Genomic DNA, 14,655 nt, shown 5'->3' on the forward strand with positions numbered 1-14,655 from the left:
AAGAGGCCAGGCCAAGCGCCTCGCCGGACACGCCACAGAGCTATTCTGATCAGCTCCCCAGGCCCCACTCCCCCGGTCCAGGACCCCAGGGGGAATGAGGCAGCGGGAAGGAATGTGGTCGGGAGGCTGTAGGTTCAGCCAGAGCAAAGGGGACAGCGTGTTTTCAGGCACCTTGGGACCTTTCTGGGATCACTCCTGCAGTCCCCAGTGCCCAACTGCCTTCTTCTGAAAGGGTATAAAAGGCACCCAAGGATGAGCTCCTCCTCCTTTTGTGAGGGGAATTGCTGCTCCAAGGGCAGAGCTCATCGGATTGGAGCCCTCCCATAATCAGTGATTTCCTAACGACACAAGAAATGTCCTGTGGCGTGGTCCATGAGACCTATGGGGACCCAGAGGGCCAGGTCACCCGAGGTCAGAATGTCAGCTACAAGTGATTAAAGATGTCTCTTAAAAGTTAAGACAGCCCCAAAATAGTCAGTTTCCCTGAATAGTCTGTTAAGGGACCTGGTCACTAGTGACTTTATCTGAACCTGCCTCAAATCTCACATTTTCAGCTTATCCTCACAGGGGAACAAATTCCCTAAAGCAGTCCAGCTGTGGGAAGCAGGAAGGCCTTTCCTTGAAATTTACTTCTTCTAAACTGAATGAAGCCCTCTTAGTCCCGTGTTTGGGATCTGAGTTGTGTTTCCTCCTTAACTGCATGGCCCTTTAGACTCCAATGAAACCCCTCCTCAATCTTGGTCTCCTTGTACTCAAGAGACTTCATCTTTATGAGCCCTTTGTAGCTTGAAAGACCTGGCTGGAAAGGTTTTTGAGTATCTCTTTAGAACAGAGAGCCGGTGAAAAAGGACTTGCATAATGCCCCGGCAGAGGCCAGAGGTTATCGGGCCTCAGTCCTTCAATTCGGAACACTCATCACTGCCTTTCCCAGGTCGGTGGCCAGCACACGGCCTGGATCACAGCATCTTAGATCTGGAAGGAGATTTTTAAAAGTTGCCTGTTCCAACAGCCCTAGCCCCCAGCCCAGCCTTTCACAATGTGCCTGACAAGTGGCTTGGACATCAGCAGTGACGTGGCAGCCACATACCGCTTTCCCGAGCAGCCATTTCCTCTCTTAGCATCAGAGACTTTACTCACGTCTTCCAGTAGGTTTGCCTTTGACACCAGTTCTGACCCATGACAGCTGTTGGAGAGCTGAAGATACTGAGTCATGGGCTCCTTGAGACTACTGCTGCTTCACGACAGCCCCTTTAACTTTTACTCATAGAACAGATCTGCTCAATGCCCCAACCTCTAGGTCTCCCTCCTCTGAGCACCGTCCAGTTAGAGTTCGTCCTTGTTATGCTGTGACCCTCAGACTGGAAGCAACATTGGAGGTGTGCTCTGATCAGCTCAAGATCGGGGAGGAGCCTCATCTTCCTCCTGGACACATTATGTGTATTAATGTTTCCAAAGGCTGAATCTTAGAATCACTCCTCATGGGTCTAACCCATAGCCAAATAGAAAGCCCATGGTGTCCGAAATCCCTTCATTAGCAATTCAGCCCTTTGGCTCTGGAAGATTTTACAGGAAAATAAAAAGGGAGCCATGTAATAGGAAATGAAAACAGACTAGCCGCATGAAGAAGAGCCCTAGGACACCACCTCTGCAGGCATGACCTGAAAGCTCTGTCCACCTGCAGTTCTCTGCCTGGTTCCCCCGAGTCTCAGGAGTAGCACCTCTCCAGAGCCCCAGGATGTAAGGCCCAGCTCAGATTCCAGACGGCAGACCCCAGGATCGGTGAGTGTGACAGAGAGGGGAGAGCAGGCCTACAGGGAGGAGGTTCTGTAGGTAAATAGCCTAGAGGCTTTGGCCACCACTGGCCACCAGGTGTCACTGCCACCCTGAGAACAGTATCCCTAAGGCACTCCAGAGTAGAGGGTCTTTTGCCATGGCCAACTCTCAGGGCAGCCCTAAAGCCGGCAGGCCAGCCAGGCTGAGACCAAGCTGTCATCAGCCAGAGAAGGCTTTGCCACTCACCCACTCCCTGCTCTCAGAGACTTAGCGCCTCTTACACCCTCAGAACTGGGCACAGCAGGTGGCCTGGGCCCAGCCCCATAACTTTGCTCTGTTTCCTATAATTAACCCACTTTGGTCTAGGCAGTTGGCTGACAACAAGATAAGGGAGGCCCTCTGCTCACCTCCCCTGTCCCTAACCTCCTTTAGGCTCTCTTTTAGAGTCAAAGAAATGAAAGCTTTAATAGGGGAGCTGTAGGCAAGGAGAGAGAAGGAGAAAGAGAGAAAGGTAGACAAATGGCTAGTCATAAGTCTGTCCTGGTCTTGACCTAGAATACTGGGCAAGAAGTAGCATCTAGGGCTTGGGACTCAGGCCAGAAGCTCTCGCAGCCTGAGCTACAGAAGAAAGAGGCCAGCAAGAGGGGCCTGACCCTGAGGAGTGAAACGTGAGTTAGTGGCAGCACCTGAGGGCTCAGCTCGCCATTCAAAGTCCCGGCGGGGACCGAGGTAACAGGCTTTGGTTTACATCTCTTCCATTTGCACTCTACTAAAATTGTTCATAGAATCCCAACACCAACCCCAATATACTGCTAGGGCTGTTAGGGAACTCGTCCAACAAATACGTATTGCAATGGCAGATCAAGGAAGGGGTAGGTGGGAGTGGTTCATCACTGTTGTTTATATAGAACTGCTGTCACGTGGTGATAATAAAAAGGAGACAGACTGGTTTTGTTATTGTTGTTCGACTTTTCTACCCACGATAGACTGTACCTGGGCAGACCATGCCCCCACCCCTCCTTAGTGTACCCAGGGTACATCCAGTGGCTGCCAGGGGCTGGCTACTCTGCCAGACCTGAGGGACACAGCAGTGAACAAGCCCTACCCTTGAGGCGCCGACATTCTAGTGGAAGAGACAAAGAGACACAGATGAGAATGATCATAGCTGATAGCAAGTGACGTGCAGAAAATTTAAAAAGGGAGGGGTGGTAGCCAGTGACTAGGTGGCAACTTTGGATTGGAGCGTTTAGGAAATATGTTATACAATCATGAAAGAGCCAGCCATGCAAAAATACGGGAAGAGCACTTCAGAGAGAAGACACAGCTAATGCAAAGGCCCTTACCAGCATGGCGAGGGCACAGCGAGCTAGGATGGTATGAGGGCACTGCATTTATCACTGTGGCCCTAAGTCTATTAACTAATTTTAAGCACATACTTTGGGGTAGGCCTGTGCTAGTCAGTGAAAACACAGACAAATAAGGCTTGAAAGTATTTGAGAGACATTTGCTAAATTAATTAAATTATGTATGTAGTAAAGAATTTGGCCTTGCCCAAAGACAGATCTGGCCTTTACTCACACCCCCCCTCCCCCCTTGGAAAGTAGCCTCTAAATTTCCTGAGTGACAGGAGTGTCTCTGTTATTCAAGGTGGGGGGCCCTCAGCCCACCTGATGGTGCATGATAATGAAGTGACTCATGGTGGACCCCTCAGGCCCCTTGCTATTAGACTGACCTCCAGGGAGGGGAAAGTTGGAGACTGAGTTCAAGGAGGTGATCAATCAAGCAAGCAAGCCTACAAAACGAAACCCCAACAAAAACTCTGAACACTGAAATTCAGGTGAGCTTCCCTGGCCGGCAACACTCCACGTGCCTTATCACATACGGATGCCAAAGGATAATGCATCCTAAGGACAAAAGACTCTGCCTTATGCATCCTTCTTTCACTTATATTTGACCTGTATCCTTTCCAATAACACACCTGTGAGTATAATAGCTTTCAGGAAGTTCTGTGAGTCCTTCCAGAGAATTATTGAACCCAAGGGTGGTTTGGGGAAGTATCTGAACTTCCTGCTGCTGTCAGGAGTGAGGGTAGTCTTGTGGAGGACTTAAGGGCCTTTAGGCTTTGCAGCTGGGCTGACTCCAGGTTTCATGTGACCTTAGAATTGAAAGGGATCTAAAGATCATCTAATCCAATTCCATTTTATAGGTGAGGAAACAGGTCTAGAGATGGGAACTGACTTACCCACGGTCATGTAATGTCACGGCAGAGTGAGACTAGCTCCTGAGTGTCTTGACTCCCAGCGTGGTGTGCTTTCCACAGTTTTACAGTTTCTTTTGTAACTTCAAATGTAAGGCTCAGCAGAGAAGAACTTACCCTGAAGCCAGACTGGCTTCGCTACAAGGAAGTTTTGCAGGTGTGCCTATATTTAGGGAAGCTCATTCCCTACCAGGTTTCCTGCCTTGACTCTGACATATTTCTCTTTAAAATATTTAAGCTGAAATATGTAATGTTTACAAAGTAAGGGACTTATATGAAAGAAGAATCAATGCTTTCATTGGGTGAAAACACTTTTTTTGGTAAATTCTTTCTTTGTTATTGAACTTTTATCATTTTCATATAATCTAAATTTTATTGTTAGAAGAGATCTTAGCGATTTTTTTTTTTTTTTGGTTCAACCCTTCATTATACACGCAAAGATGCTGGGGCAGAGAAATAGAAAGAAATCTACCAAGCTAACCTGGTGAGTCAGTGGCAAGGACAGGCTGAACGCAGGTCTCCTGACTCAGCATAGCCTTCATTCAAGTCAGGATGATTTCCCTTTAGGAGGCCAAGACAGTGTTGCACACATTTATAAAAGTACTTATGCAACCTTCACAGAATCCCAGAGCAGCCCAGTTTTGTTTATCTTGCCTGGGCAGCATCAGGCTCTCTTACTCTGTCATAAATTCTTTAAGCAGCTACCAGATATTCTCTGTATTTCTCAGTGGGTAAGGGGGGAAGGGGGCTCTTGTCACTTTTCCTCTGGAGCAGGAAAGAACATCAATCTGCCAATCCCATCACTGAGACAGTGTGGACTGAAAGGCAAGACTAGGACTCAAACACCTTGATTCCATCAGATTTACAAAATCATAAAATCTACTGCGGGCCTCATATTATTTTAACCGGGAAAATCTTTTTATCACCTCTAGTTAAGTACAATATTCAAATAATGGGCTTGTATCTCTAACAAGCAACTAAAGTGTGTTCTCCTAATTACCCTACCTAATTATCTAGTGACTACATTCCTGAAGCACAGGAACAGATTCTTGCACTTGGTCAGAGGCCCCCAGAGCGTGAGCCACCTATAGAAGGTGTGAAACAAACACAAGAGCTAATCTATGGTAACATCCCACCACACGTGGCCACTCTCAACTTGGATACCCAAAGACAGCACAGATGTTTCTATGTTTCTGTGCTATGATTCTGTGATGTTCAAATGATGAGACGATAAATGTGGGCTAATTTGCTTCTATATTGAATAATCCAGACTATTTTATCTTGGTCCTCTCCCCCTCCTTTTCTTCTTTCTTACTGAAAGATTTCAAGAATCCAATTACTTGGCTCCTGATTGCAGTATAATCCCAGCACTGATCTTTAGAAAAGGGAGTGATGATCTCAAAGCCTAAGGCTGTAGGGAACCCACACCCAGAGGCTGCTTACGTAACAACACAGGTAGCCTTTACTGAGCATTTACCATGTGCTGTGCCATGTGTTAGGTTCTTCACTTCATCTGATCCTTGTAACAACCCTAGAAAATAAGGGCTGTTGTTTAGATCTCTCCTGAGCCACGGATACGGTCCTCGTGCAAGGTCACAAAGCCAGTAAATGGAGGGTCCAGGATTCAAATCTGCATAGTTCCTGCTTCAAAGCCCACATTCTGAATCACTATTCTATTCCACCTCCCTAACTGAAGTACGATCTCGAAAGCAAGATTGCTGAGAGATTTTCATTATAAGGGATAAAACCTGAGCCCTGGAAAGGGTAGTAACTTCCCCCCAGAGTCACAGAGCTGTTTAGGGGAAGAGCTAGTCTAGGACTCAGTTCTTGGATTCACTGTCCCAAGTTCTTACTACTCTATTATATGGTGGAGAGAAGAGTTTGGCGATACTTTTGAAAAATGAGCTACCTCCTAGATGACTGTCTTTAGCCCACTCTAGTGCCACGGGGCCTGAGGTTTCACAAAAACCTCAGTGTGGATTTCCCACTAGACCTGCAGCTGGAATACTGTCACTGTGAATGTGACGGCCCGGAGTCATACACCACAGTCAACTGGAGAAAGCTGCCTCGTCTCCCTCAGGAAGGAAAGCAGAACTCGAATATGAGTTTTATCTTGTCACTCTCGCTCAGAATGAGGGACCTGACTCTCCCCTCTCTCCGGACCAAGAGATTTCTCAGAATCACCCTTCTTTACAAATGCGGCAGACCTCTCAGGCAGTGAACAGCTAATGAGAGATCTGATTGAGCCCTTCCTCAGATACCTCCCAGTTTAAAAGTCCCAGGGGAAACAGGTTCTGGTTCCCTGGAGTCTTCAAGTTCAGAGGGAAGGGAGCCAGTACTCCATCTCTGGAAAGTTCTAAAGCTGATCCTGCAGCTTGCTAATGAGAAGGTTTCTATAAGGGGTGGTAGAAGATAATCAGGTGTCCAAAGGGGAGGGAAGGGAAAGAGACGGAGAAGGAAAAGACTACACAGAGCCCATGTAGGCCTCTAGGTATCTGACCTCTGCTCCATCCTAGAGCCACCAGTCCAGAGCAGTGGGCTTGGCAATGGTTCTTGGCTCTCCTCTGTCTCTTCCCTGCTTACCTGTGGCTGCTGAGTGGTTAAGGGTCTCTGAGGAGACAGGATAGGGGTCCTGGACAGCAGCTGGTTCATCTTGCTGATGACCAGTTCGGTGATGAGCTGTCTGTCCTCCACTTGGTGTTCCCCAATCAGCGGCATACTACAGTCCATGACCTGGTGGAGGAAGTGGCCCAGATTAGGAAAGGGCCTGGAAACATCCAAGGCCTGGTACAGTCTTTCAGAATGAGCAGGACTTAAGCCAGCAGAGAGAGGTTGGGGTGAAGTTGGTGCTTTTGTCTTCGGCTAGAAACATGTTCCTTTGCATATATTGGCCTTTATCCCCTTCTCCTGCAAGCCTTTGCCTTGGGCCTCCCCCAGACTTCACCCATGCCAGGGCTCAGTGAGACTTCAGTCTGGTGGCTGAAGGTGGTGGGGAGAAAGAGAGAGCAAGGAGAGAGGATGCCTTCTCTCCTCACCACCAATCCAATTTTTCCTGTACCTCAAGGTCCAGATCAATACTCTCCTCCTTGAGGGAGTGTCTGCTTGCCCAGGACCATAGACTCTATAGTCCAACTCTCTCATTCATGGATAAGAAAACTGAGGCCCACCGAGAGGCGGAAGGTATGACCATCCATAAGTTACATGCCAGGCAGACCATGGAGTAGATGCCAAGCCCACTGTGGGCTCCTGACATGAATCCTCTGCAAATACCACCAATTCTTGGCAAGGAGCCTCTCCTGCTCCTGGGAAGACTGGATGGGAATGTGTGTGAAAGACCATATGGCCACTGACTCTCCCTTTAATACAGGAAAAGAGTCAGCAAAATTGTGCCGGAGGCTCAGGCTGAGTCAAGTGTCTCAAGGCTCAGAGAAGGGCTAAGAAGAATCTCCTGCACCCAGGAGACCTGAGTTCTAGTCCAGGCTGAGACACCGATTCACTATGTAGCCTTGGGCACATGTTCATGGCATTAGGCCTCAGCTGTCTCACTGGCAAAATGAGCAGACTGGACCAAATGATTCCCAAGACCAGCTTCCTGAGACCAAGAATGGCAAAACCACTAAAGTCTTCCCGGAGGAGTGGCAGGCTAGGACCCAGGAACCCAAGTCTGGCATCTCTTACCAATGGTGTGGGTCAGCCTAGCTGGTTAGAAATAAGATCTCCCACTGGCAGATGTGTTTTTGCTATGCATACCCCCTGGCTGTGTCATCTGGAAACCTTCCCAGGGCTCAGGAGACTCTAACATAAATGCAGTCCGTGCTGCCCATGTAGGTCTCAAGCCGAAAGCCTGGCCTCCAGCCTAGGGGGGTGTCTCTTACTGAGATACTGTGTGGGCCAGACTCACCTCAAAAATATAGTCTTTCCCATCTTTGCCATGCACAGCTTTGACAGCACAGATGTCCAGGCCACCAAACATCTCAGAGCAGGTGTCCACCCACAGCTTGTACCTGGAGGGGAGGGGAAGGTGTCCCGAGGCTGGGGCATTAGTCCCATGCTCTCCTTGCTGTCTCTACCTCTCCCAGCCCCCGCCCCATCCCTCCCGCCCTCCACCCCCATCAAATACACTGCCTTGTCTACAGGGCCCTCCTGCTTTGCTTTCCAGATCCTACCTGCCTTCCCAAGCTCAGGGCAGGTCTCACCTACTCCAGGTGGCCTTTCTTGGCCATGCCAGCCCACAGTAACTCCTCCCTTCCTGGACCTTCTATGGCATGTCCAGTCTTTATCTCCACAATTCAGCACATAACCCATTCCTGCCTGATCTTGTTAACTGGGTGCTTGGGCCTTTGTGTTCCATCTGTCTGGCCTGATCAGAGGCTCCCTTTGGGCAGGGCTCATTTCTTACACCTCCTCATCTACGGACGCCTCCCCTTACTTACCTGTCTGACATGGCGATCTGCTCCAGCATTGCAGAGCCAGTGTTTGTCTTCCAGTTCCCTGAGATTGACGTCCTCCTACAACAAGGTCCCGCCAGGACAGGACAGACAGTGAGCTGGGCCAGCAAGAGGAGGGCTCTCCACCACTTTCCCCACCTGCTTTTCCCGCAAATAGCCGGGGGCCTGTCTGCTGAGCCTAGAGCCTGGCTGCCTCCGCCAACCCCAACCTGCAATGCTCTCCTCCTTTCTACAAGAGTCGCACCCAGACTGCTCTGGCTCCACGGAGCCTTCCCTGATCCTTTCAACCAGATGAGCACTTGCTCTCTTTAGAACACCTAGAGGACTTTGCCTACACCTCACTTAAAATCCCGCGTCTACTTTTTACTTTAGTTATTTGAGTTAAGTCTTCTGTCCACAAGTCTATTAATCACTTGAGGGTATATACTTTGTCTTGTATTCCCAGCAGCCTACCCACTTGGTACCTAGGCTGAGTTGGTATATACAAACTGAATTCTATTGATGCTGGAAATACCCTCAGGGTTCCCGTGAATATCTCCCCATGGCTTCCTTACTAGCTCACTTGTTAATTCAGTAGTTAATTTTGAGGGCCTACAGTATCAGCAACATGACTCTGGACAAGTCAGTTAACCTCTTCAGGCTTAAGCTGCCTCATCCATCACATGCAGCTGATGGAGTCAGGTCCCCAACCCCTTCTCTTCCGTGCCCTCTGCACCCTCCCTCTAAGAGCATGTGTTAGAGTCAACTAGTCTTGGACTAAATAGGAGGCAGGTGACCTGGTTTCTGGTTCTGGATTTGCTCTTGACTGGCTCAATGACCTTGGGTGAATCACTTCACCTCTCTGTGCCTCCCTTATCCCTTTGTAAACACAGGGTTGTCATGAGGACCAACTGATACAGTTTTAAATAAACTGTAAAATACCAAAAATATGGCTTTTAAATTATTAGTCTTCATTCAGACACAGTCAAGAGGAAGGGGATGGCCTAGGGGACAGAAGAGCCCTGCTCAACTACTGACAGAGCCCTTCAACTGCTGTCCTTATCACTCACTATGACTGAAGACAGGATGATGTGCTTCTCTGCTCAGCAGTTCTCAGGAGTATTCTCGCAGAGATCTGATTTCAGACACTGAGAAACCGAGACACACGGCTGGTACTTCAGAGCCCTGAGCCAGCCCAATGAGCCGACCGATGTGGCAGTAACAGCTCCTCACATTTGGACAGTACTGACTACCTTCCAAGGTTCTTCCTTCCCAATCCCTCGCCAGAGCCTCACTGCAACCGCCCTGTTGTGAATAGGCTGCGATTCCTGCCCCCACTTTACAGACAAGGAGAGGAAGACGCAGAAAGGTTAGATGACTTGTCCAGCATTGTATGTTTACTCAAAGTAGATACAAGATAAAAACTCAGGACTCTTCGTTCCTTCATTGTGCTGTGCTTTTCCCTACACCCCACTACCTAGTTCAGAAAAGGCAAACAACTGACAGCTGAGTGGCTTGCAAAATATAAATAGAAACACAAAGACAGATCATAGTAAAAATAATGTTGTCTTCCTAACACTGGTGGTTCACAGGTGTGTTCCTGTGGTGAGGCTGGACTCCTCAAGGACAGGGGCAGAGAGTCCCTCACTTCCATGCCCCCAGCACAAGGCCACGGTACATAATAGGGTCTCAGAAACTTTGAGTAATAATAATGTCCCTTATACTTTACACCTTTCTCTAACAACGGGATGCAGGGCACAGATCCATGCAGGCTACCTGGGGCACGTGGGAGCAGAAGGGAAACTGAGAAGCCATTTAGGGAGACTCACAGGTCATCCGACCTCCACAGAGGGACCCACATTACTGCCTACTGACAGTGGAGCAGGAGTTGCGCATTCTTTCCACCGACCGTGGCTGCCTCTAGGTCTCTAGGGTGAGGGCTGGGGGAGGAGGGAAGAATCTCAAACCGTATCCTGACTATTGCCAAGTCAGTTCCTTCTTCTGAGAGCAAGAGAATGGCCAAAAGTTTGGGGAAGAGGAACTGAGAGGGCCTAAACATTCTCCCAAATAACTGACAGTCCCTTGCAAATAAAAAAGTAAGTAAATGGTCATCATCAAAAAATCTACAAACAATAAATGCTGGAGAGGGTGTGAAGAAAAGGGAACCCTCTTGCACTGTTGGTGGGAATGTAAATTGATACAGCCACTATACAGAATAGTATGGAGGTTCTTTAAAAAACTAAAAACAGAACTACCATATGACCCAGCAATCCCACTACTGGGCATATACCCTGAGAAAACCATAATTCAGAAAGAGTCATGTACCACAATGTTCATGGCAGCTCTATTTACAATAGCCAGGACATGGAAGCAACCTAAATGTCCATGGACAGATGAATGGATAAAGAAGATGTGGCACATGTACATAATGGAATATTAGTCATAAAAAGAAACGAAATTGAGTTATTTGTAGTGAGGTGGATGGACCTACAGTCTGTCATACAGAGTGAAGTAAGTCAGAGAGAGAAAAGCAAATACTGTATGCTAACACATATATATGGAAACTAAAAAAAAAAAAAAGGTTCTGAAGAACCTAGGGGCAGGACAGGAATAAAGATGCAGACGTAGAGAATGGACTTGAGGATGTGGGGAGGGGGAAGGGTAAGCTGGGACGAAGTGAGAGAGTGGCATGGACATATTTACACTACCAAATGTAAAATAGCTAGCTAGTGGGAAGCAGCCGCATAGCACAGAGAGATCAGCTCGGTGCTTTGTGACCACCTAGAGGGGTGGGATAGGGAGGGTGGGAGACGCAAGAAGAGGAGGATATGGGGAAGTGCACACATATGACTGATTTGCTTTGTTGCACAACAGAAACTAACAGTACTCTGAAGCAATTATACTCCAATAAAGATTTACTAAAAAAAAATATTATAAACTTAAATAAAGTAGGAATCGGGTGAATAAAGGTGAAAAAGATTCTGTGCTTCAGTTCTTCACAAGGGCTTTACCCTGCATACTTACTGGGGGGCTACTGCACGCCTGCTACTGTACAAGGAAGCAGGGCCACAGAGATGACTCCGGTTCCGCCTAGAGAGCTCAGAGGAGTGTGGTACAAATACCCAACGTGTGAAAAGCGCTCAACTAGAGGTGTGCAAAGGGTTACAAGAAGGGAGTGCAGGGAAGGGACTCCTAACTAACTCCAGGGGTGGGGAGTGTACACACTAAAAGGAAAGATGAGGGAAGAAAAATGAAAATAGATGGTGAGAGAGGGAAGCTGCTCAACCCTGACATCTGCTGAAGTCCTGAGTGGCAAAGATCAAATTCATATATTGTAATGTTCTCTCTTTGTAAAGAAAAACACTACCTTAACATTTTTTACAGTGTGAAGTTAATATTTCCAAAACTGGACTCGTAAGCCATTTGCATTCTTATGTATTTTATGGAAGATCAGGTAGTCTTGAAATCTTTTCTTTTTCTAAATTGTACTGGAGGAAACGTTTACCTTTCCATTCTGGCAAATGGACACAGTTACATGGAGAAGTCATCTATTCTCATAACCACTAGACTTTTAATGTTCTGTAGTGTTTGCAGGGCTATATCGTTGCTTCAGGAGTTTCTTAACTTTTTCTGTGCTCTGGCCGCCTAGTGAAGCCTATGGATTCCTTTCAATGTATAAAATATGTAAGACGTGTGAATGTAAAATAAACTACACAGGACAACAAAGGAACTCAATTATTTAAAAGAATTTACCAAAAGAGTTATCAAAAATAGTAAACAAATCTCAGATTAGTAAAAAATATGTTTCTTCGTAAATAACAAATGTATTTACAGTTGTGAATGCAGTGGCAAGTCTAAGTATCATGATTCTTAAATAGTGATAAAAGTAACGGGTGTTCAGAGATATCTGTGACAAGTGTATGTGTACAAAAACCTCTGTGCTGCCCGTTTAGTGACAAACCACATGCGCTGCTGCTGATACTCCAGTCTTCTCATAACTGAGGAGAATGTCAGATTCCACTTAGAGGCTAAAATGAAAATAAATACTCATTTTATTTCTCATCTCAGTTCAGGAACCCCTCCTCTGCCTTGAAAGGAAGCCAGGCTAAGACTCCCTTGACTGGAATGGCGCCCGCTCTCTGTTCTCTGCCTTGTGGGCCAGAGGAGGCTAAACTGAGAGGTGGCTACCACCTGGGGGCTGAGAGTCTCCCCAGAGCTGAGGAGACAGTGAAGAGCATCTGTGGGGACCCCACCCCCACTCACATATAAGCCTTGTAGTTGTTGCCTATCTTCTGGACCCGGATGTCATACTTGGCGTCAATGAAAGGCTCTGCTGTGGCATAGGTCTGGGTGAGGGCCACCACGCTGGCAATGTCCTGGAAATCGTAGTGGTTTTCCACTCTGACCTAATGGAGAAAGGACACACACACACACACACACACACACACACACACACACACACACACGAGAGTCACAAGAGCCCTGAGCCCCCAAACCCATCAAGATGTTTCCATCCAGATGCAGACCTGAGAGCCACATCTCCCTAGGAAGTCCCTACTCTTTTTTTTTTTTTTTTTTTTTTCCTGTACGCGGGCCTCTCACTGTTGTGGTCTCTCCCGCTGTGGAGCACAGGCTCCGGACGCTCAGGCTCAGCGGCCATGGCTCACGGGCCCAGCCGCTCTGCGGCATGTGGGATCCTCCCGGACCGGGGCATGAACCCGTGTCCCCTGCATCCGCAGGCGGACTCTCAACCACTGCGCCACCAGGGAAGCCCCGGAAGCCCCTACTCTTGAGCTTCCCTTCCCAGGGCTCAGGAGCCACATTTGCTGCAAAGAACACAGGGACCAGTCAGGTGGCCTGCACTCTGCCTGCTGCAAGAGGACCATTTGGGTAACACTCATGGCTTCAGAGGGGCCAAACGGTCTTCTCCTTGAAAAGAAGTCATCAGCAACAGAGGCAGAAGAACAGTCCACAACCAGGCTCTCTGAAAAGTGCCCTTCTTGGCCTCAACCTCAGAGCACAGCAGCCCCAGCCTTACCTTGCCCATGCCCGAGTGAGCATGGCCGATCTTCACCACCACAGGGAACGTGGGCAGAGTCAGCTGAAAGCAGAGAAGAAAGGAATGAATTGGTCAGAGTGTACGTGTGGAATCTTACAAATATTTTTCTTGGGAACACCCTTGGAAGGGCTCTTTAAAGAACTAGTGCAACCTACTTGCCTCACAAATTAAAAAACTGAGGCCCATAGGGTGACAGTGACTTGCTTAAGGTCACAGCATATTAGTAGCAGAACCATAAGGACCCTGCTCTCCGACTTGGTACTCTCTACATCTTTAAAACTTATCGCTTCATCCTTCATGTGTCCTGCTTTCCTGCAATGAACCTGGCTTTTCTCCCCTCTTTCACACTCCCTTGCTCACCAACACCCCAAACTCAGCACCAAACACAGCTTACTTAGTATGCGAAGGCCCATTTCTGCCCAGCTTGGGGTTTGGAAAAGAGCTGACATAAGAATTCAACACGTTTATCACTCAAAAGAGATCCTTAAGAGAGTAAACATTACCTTGAGGTAGCCGTATTTTAACAGAGGAACTATGAAAACTTAAAAGAAGAAGAACCACCCTTCAAAGGCAGGATTTCAAGCTGTTACAAAATGGCGATGGAAGAAATAACACGGTGGAGGGGAAAGAGCGCTGGACTAGACGTCAGGAGACTTGCATCCCAGTCTCTCTGCAAGTCCCTTTACCTCCCTGGGGCTCAGCCTTCACATCTGCCAAGCGAAGAGACTGGATGGGATGCTTTCGAGATCCCGGGCAATAACACATCAGACTCTATCTTGGTCGGGTGTTGCGTGAAGAACCAACCTGGACACCAAATCTCATCCTTCTCGGTCAGGCCTCAGCTCTCTTTCAGTTTCCTTCTTTTCAAACATCACCACCACATCAAGATGAAAACATGTCTTTCAAAGGAAATAATGTTGACTCTGACGAAAAGTCAGATCCCCATGGGAATCCTGAGTGTGACCAGATACTGGGAGTACCTGACCTGAGGATTTCAGTATTCCTGGCTGAGGCCAGTTGAGACTGGGGCAAAATCACGTAGTTCAATCCTACTTTACGGAGAAGGAAGTGAGGCCCAGAGAGGCAAAGGTTGCCAAGCTACCTAGTGACAGAATCAGTACCCAGCCTGCGACCTTCTG

General features: G+C 47.9%; 1 protein-coding gene across 1 annotated transcript in view; it reads right to left on the bottom strand.

Annotated features, from left to right (window-relative positions):
* Positions 1 to 14,655, bottom strand: part of SYN2 (synapsin II) — a 146,780-nt gene that overhangs the window by 12,778 nt on the left and 119,347 nt on the right. Inside the window, exons 6-10 of the mRNA XM_065884781.1 lie at positions 13,496 to 13,558; positions 12,721 to 12,863; positions 8,464 to 8,538; positions 7,932 to 8,034; positions 6,614 to 6,763 (exon numbers count right to left, since the gene is read on the bottom strand). Of these exons, the coding sequence (XP_065740853.1) occupies positions 6,614 to 6,763; positions 7,932 to 8,034; positions 8,464 to 8,538; positions 12,721 to 12,863; positions 13,496 to 13,558 (534 nt within the window). The remainder of the gene's footprint in view (positions 1 to 6,613; positions 6,764 to 7,931; positions 8,035 to 8,463; positions 8,539 to 12,720; positions 12,864 to 13,495; positions 13,559 to 14,655) is intronic.

Source organism: Phocoena phocoena, chromosome 10 (assembly GCF_963924675.1).
Source record: "Phocoena phocoena chromosome 10, mPhoPho1.1, whole genome shotgun sequence".
Lineage (NCBI taxonomy): Eukaryota > Metazoa > Chordata > Mammalia > Artiodactyla > Phocoenidae > Phocoena > Phocoena phocoena.